General features: G+C 36.3%; 1 protein-coding gene across 3 annotated transcripts in view; it reads left to right on the forward strand.

The window, feature by feature from the left end:
• LOC126336936 (bifunctional peptidase and arginyl-hydroxylase JMJD5-like) overlaps positions 1–4,751 on the forward strand; it is a 102,966-nt gene extending 98,215 nt beyond the window's left edge. For 2 of the 3 annotated variants that reach the window (XM_050001111.1, XM_050001112.1), the window contains exons 7-8: positions 1,798–2,144; positions 2,253–4,751. In XM_050001111.1, coding sequence (XP_049857068.1) covers positions 1,798–2,055 — 258 coding nt within the window. In that variant the 3' untranslated portion in view covers positions 2,056–2,144; positions 2,253–4,751. The remainder of the gene's footprint in view (positions 1–1,797; positions 2,145–2,252) is intronic. The other variant, XM_050001113.1, reaches the window with a different exon arrangement.
• Positions 4,752–6,000: the final 1,249 nt, after the last annotated feature.

Here is a 6,000-nt window from a genome sequence, read left to right on the forward strand (position 1 = left end):
TTTGGTGATAAGAATCTCAGTAAATTAGCTTACTATGCCTACTTTCATTCACTGCTTTCGTATGGCATCATATTCTGGGGTAATTCATCATTGAGTAGAAAAGTATTCATTGCACAAAAACGTGTAATCAAAATAATTGCTGGAGCCCACCCACGGTCATCCTGCAGACATCTATTTAAGGATCTAGGGATCCTCACAGTAACCTCACAGTATATATATTCCCTTATGAAATTTGTTGATAATAATCCAACCCAATTCAAAAGTAATAGCAGTGTGCATACCTATAACACCAGGAGAAAGGATGATCTTCACTATGCAGGGTTAAATCTGACTTTGGCACAGAAAGGGGTAAATTATGCTGCCACAAAAGTCTTTGGGCACCTACCAAACAGCATCAAAAGCCTGACAGATAGCCAACTAACATTTAAAAATAAATTAAAAGAATTTCTAGATGACAACTCCTTCTACTCATTGGCTGAATTTTTAGATATAAACTAAGTAAAAAAAAAAAAACTTAGTCATTAGTGTCATGCAATATTTTGTGTAATGTAATTTCTTGTACAGACATCTTTTATTAACCTGACACGTTCCACATCATTACGAAGTGTCGTATTGATGATCTATGGAACAAGTATTAATCTAATCTAATCTAATCTGATGCTCCTGCATCCATTTCCTTATCATATGGCTCCTACCCCTGTGATTGTCCCGTTGCAAGACTTACCCTATGTGCCCTCATTCCACAGCCACCTGTAAAACATGTCATATACCAGCTGTTATGTCAACACTGTTCAGCCTTTTACATGGGCTTGACTACCACCCAGTTGTCATTCAGGAAGAATGGGCATACGCAGAAGGCGTATACCAGCGACACACAATATCCTGTTGCAGAGCATGTTCTACAACAACAGTCATGACGTTGGTGCCTGTTTCACCACACGCGCCATGTGGATTCTTCCCTCTGAGATCAGTTTCTCAGAAGTCCACAGGTGGGAACTAAGGACAAGATGTCCTCGGTTCTCGCCACCCACATAGCCTTAATTTACGTTAATGCCTTCTGTCTCAGCATTTATTCACAATAACTAATCCTTTCTTCACCCCATTTTAATTTTCTACATCTGTCATTTCCTGACCTGTCTATTTTCCACTGTTCTCCCTACCAACCCTGTTTCATACAATGGAGTTAGCTTTTCACTTGACTTGTACATGATGTTTTAGTAGTAATCTCAGTCAACTCTTTTGCCATAAGAAGAGGCCACTGGCTCCGAAAGCTTGTAAGAGTTAAACATTTGTTTGTGTGTGTGTGTGTGTGTGTGTGTGTGTGTGTGTGTGTGTGTGTGTGTTCTCCTACTGCCACTTGGTGAGTAGATTTTTTTATCTATCCTTCTACATTATATCATCAATAATTCATTAATTTTCATTGTTAATATAATAATGGAAATTCCTGGGTGGAAATTCTAATAATGGAAACTGTAAAGGTGACACATTTTTGTTTTGTATCAGTTAGCTTTGCAAAGTTCTCAGGAGTTTTTGTTTGTCGAATGCTCAACATCTCAACTGTACAGTAAGTGTTTATCTTTACTGCTCCTATTCAGAAATGAAGGGAATATTTGTAGATCATATTCTGGTTTAGAAACCATGAGAAAGGTCGTTTAGAAACCATGAGAAAGGTCCAACTGACACATTTTCCTACAGCAAGCTGAAGTAGACAACTTTTGAATAGGAAAACTCATTTTATAAATTAAAAAAAAAATATTAAATAGTAACAAGAGCTTATACTGATGTCCTTGATTGCAGGTTATAGGTGAAAAAAGAGTACTTCTTTATTCGCCAACTGATTCGGATGCCTTATATCCTCCAAAAAGTGGCTTGGTTACTAACACAGCCCAAGTAGACCCAGAAGCACCTGATTATGAAAGTTTCCCTTTGTACAAAGAAATCTCAGCAATGGAAACTGTGCTCTTGCCAGGAGAGATGCTGTACATTCCACCTGGATGGTGGCACCATGTAAGAGCTTTATCTACCAGTTTCTCCGTTAGTTTCTGGTGGATGTGAAATTAAACAACAAATAAGCAAAATCTGAAGAAGAATAATAATGCAAAGAATTGTTGGATAAATGTATTTGTTTAAAGATCACAAAACAGGTAATAACTATAAGAACTCCTTAGTAAGCTGTAAAACATAATTTTTCTGAAATGAAAATGTTGTGTGTCCGTAATGAGACTTTTTGAACATACATTCTTCTGTTTCAGATAATTTAGCAGTGTGATGAAGCAGAGCTATTATTTTATGAAGTATTATTATAACTAAAGCACTTAAATTCGTATATAATCAAAATTATAAGCATAAATTCTAATGTGAAAATGAAATAACTCATTCATAATCCAGAATTTGAGTACCAGATGTAAAAATTAGAAAATTTAAAGTTCAGTGATGGCACATTCAAGAATTGTGAGATTTTATTGGGTTTAAGGTAGAGATTTGATAATCCAGAGGTTTTGTGTTTGATCCTTGATCCCCAGTTGCTATTAGAATTTTATTCTGGCAGTTAATGTCTCGTTTGTAACCAACACACTTTGTGTTCATTAAAAATACTGTGCCAGCTGTGTTTGCAATTAAATTACACTTTCACCATCGTTACTGTCCTTCGTGCATTGTTTGGCTGATTCTGTTTTGGATCAAATGGCGACATAAGTATGCCACCTTCAAAATGTTGTTAAGCATTGTGGAGTTTTCAGATTAATATCATTACTTTTATGATTTGTTGTGGAAACCTCAGTATTGGTCTGCTTGGATTCGGATGTTGAACACTATCATTATTAGAGAAACAAAAAAGCAGAATTTTTGGACAGTTTTTTCAGGTGGAAAAATTGACAGTGTTCTATTTAATTTTGATAAAGGATGTGATTTAAGGTGTATTTACCATTTTTATGCTTTCCTGTAATGTTTTTCAAAGTCTGTTCTGCATGATTTATTAAGTATAGATAAAAAGAGATGTACTATGTTGCTGAAATTAGTAATTTTAACTAAGTGTGCTAAAATGCTGCAAAAATGAAATTTAAAGTGTTATCCTGATACCCAGCAGTGCCTTTTAATAGAATACAACCTATGCTCAATAAATATGGTGAAGATTTTGCAGGAAATATGGTATGTTTGTGAACTAAATGTGCATATTGGGCAAAGGCAACGTGAGAGATGAGCTTGTGTTAAGCATCCGTATGGTTTTGGATTGAAGCATTGTCCTTATTGGTGTTTCATCCAAGGCAAGAAGAGTAAGTATTTAGCAGGGGCAAGATACAGTGAATCAAAGGAAGGATGGAGCAAAATAACCCCTTTAAATGCAAAGGAGCCGCTGCGCAGTATGGCAGTATAGGGTGGGCTGCACATCATTATGCAGTATTGCCAGGATCCATTTGTTTAAGTACTGTGATGCACATCTCATTCACTCTAGTTTGTGGCCAAAGATTTTCATATAGGTAGCTGCTTTCAGTGCCCTGAATTGGAACATTTTACATGTAAATTTTCAGGATTTCATTAAACCTGAGCAAAGCCACATCATGGTTTGCCTCATCAATTCAAAATTGTACTTCGAGCAACACAACTCGTCACCCATAAAGGTCCACTCAGGAAATGTGGGGTCTCTATCCACAGTTAGTGATTTATTTGGGAATAAATGTGGAACCATTTGCTCTTTTTGGATTTTTTTATAAAATTTATTGTATGATTAACATGTTTTCGAGCCACTGCAGGCTCATCATCAAGTGGGTGTGTTACAAGAACATTATATCATGGGCCAAGTGCAGCTAGGTGCTGGGGAAAACAGCAGAACTTTCGCTGTTGATAGTGATATGTTTTTGAAAAGGAAAGGTTGTTATTGCTAATTTAAATCACAGTTGTAGTTTGTCATCCATAATTAATAGATTAAAATGCCCCCCAACCCCCACCCACGTAGACAGTCATTACGCACTTCCATCCTGCCATGTTTCTGTTCATGAGGTTGGAACTGCAGACATAGTTTTAGCCTTGCCCAATTTTTCCATTACAATTCTATAAACCCCTCCCATATTGATGCTTCTATAATGTTTGCCATCATTTCAACTGTCTGTCAATGACCTTTAGTTGAGATTCAGAGAAAATTCACTGTGTTGTTACTGCAGAGCCAATAAGGAACATTTTTCCACACAAGTGATTTATCACTTGGTGCCACTTATCCCTGCTCTCCTCCTCTTTTTTTCTCATAAATTTTCACTCTTGTCAGTTTTTGCACGTGCTGTATACAAATCTTGTACTTGGCCACCCCTAACACCTCTCAGCTTGGTGCCCCAAGCGGTTGGTCTTAATTGTGGAATGCCCTGTGCAGAAATGTTAGAATTGCGATGCCTCTGGTGCACACCAAGTGATGGCTTGCCATTTGCCCAAGTTTGAAGCAGTATTCCATTTTAGAACGTAAGTTTTTCAGGCTTGACAGTATTACTGCACCACACCTTACTTTCACAATGCATACACAAAATCTACTTATCTGGACAACCACACGGTTTCGCAAACAAATGGTGACAGGTTGACTTGAGTATTTCACACCAGCAACTCATTCATCTTATTTATTCTTCATAGGTCGTATTTCTCATAACACCAGAGGTGTTTTATAATCCTGATATTCATTGTTAATGTATTTTTGTGTATATATAAAGTCAAGACGGCAAGACTTTTGTATCTTATTTTCTTGTTGAGGCAATAAATAACATTAAATAAATTTGTACAGTTTTTATTTTTCACAAAACCCATTTGTTTAACTTGTTATGTTTATGACTTAAAATCTTGCTCTGCTGTAGCCCAAACTCGTAAAACCATCAAAGATAAGAAAAGTTGTTTAATAGTGGTGTAGCAGCAGACAAAAGCTGAGGATCACTGTAGCTTATGAAGTTTGAGGTCTGTTTATTGATGTTAATACAGCTAAGGGCTGTAAATAACAACAGATTTTTCAAGGTTGAGACAGGAGAACTATCTACAGCTGCAGACAGAGTAAGATGAGATATGAAAGAACTGGTGATAACGTGTTTATATATTGTACTCTAAAACATTGACGTAAAATGAATTTAAAAAATAACAGCAAAGCCAGACAATAAGTGATACTCATAAGTAACAAATATGGATTTGTGCATTTTGAAATGCATTTTACTTTATTTTTTAATGTACAGTATAGCAGGTTTTCTAATTAGGGTTCAACTCAAGGATGGCAGAAAAATGTACCCCTTAGTCATGCTGCTAAAAACTGTGTATTGAGAGATCTACGTGCACAGTAACATGCACCGCTCTATTTTGCAAGATATGGAGCCAGATTAACGATTATTTTTCTGGTACACCAGCCAGCCTTGTAACATCCTTTGCTGGGTTAGGTACACTAAAAGAAAATTGCTGACGAAGAATCCATTCACCAATCTGCACAAGAAATTAGGCAAATGTGTGTGTCTGTTTGAATAAAGCAGTTCTTCAGGCAGATTTTACTCATACACTTAAATCCTGTGTATTTGTTCAGTGCTAGATAATTGCTCAGATACAGCTTGCAAAATAAATAATTGGTTGTTATAAAAAAGGAAAAGGTTCATTGACTGATACTTTAATTCAGATGATAGATGCTTAAATAAAAAATCTGGATAATATCTTAAAACAAACATAATGAAATGTTGCTCAATAAGTGAAAGTCCTAGGCCATATAATCAAATTAAATGAAATTGAAGTTTCCAAGTATCGACAATATTCTGAGTCCGAATGATTGTGAAACTGTCCAGAGTTAGTTCGAAACTTGTGTGAGACTTTGTCACTGAAACCAAGAGTAAATTTGGCAAAATCTAAAACAAACAAATTTTTCTATCAATTGAAATAGTGCAGGCTTCTACCACACATCATTTGTGTGTCTCAGAGTGACTGCTGCTGGCAACTTCTGCACAAATTGACCCATTGACTGGCTGGCCTACTGACAGTGACTGCTGATTTCCCATGGTT

Source organism: Schistocerca gregaria, chromosome 2, assembly GCF_023897955.1.
Source record: "Schistocerca gregaria isolate iqSchGreg1 chromosome 2, iqSchGreg1.2, whole genome shotgun sequence".
Taxonomy (NCBI): domain Eukaryota; kingdom Metazoa; phylum Arthropoda; class Insecta; order Orthoptera; family Acrididae; genus Schistocerca; species Schistocerca gregaria.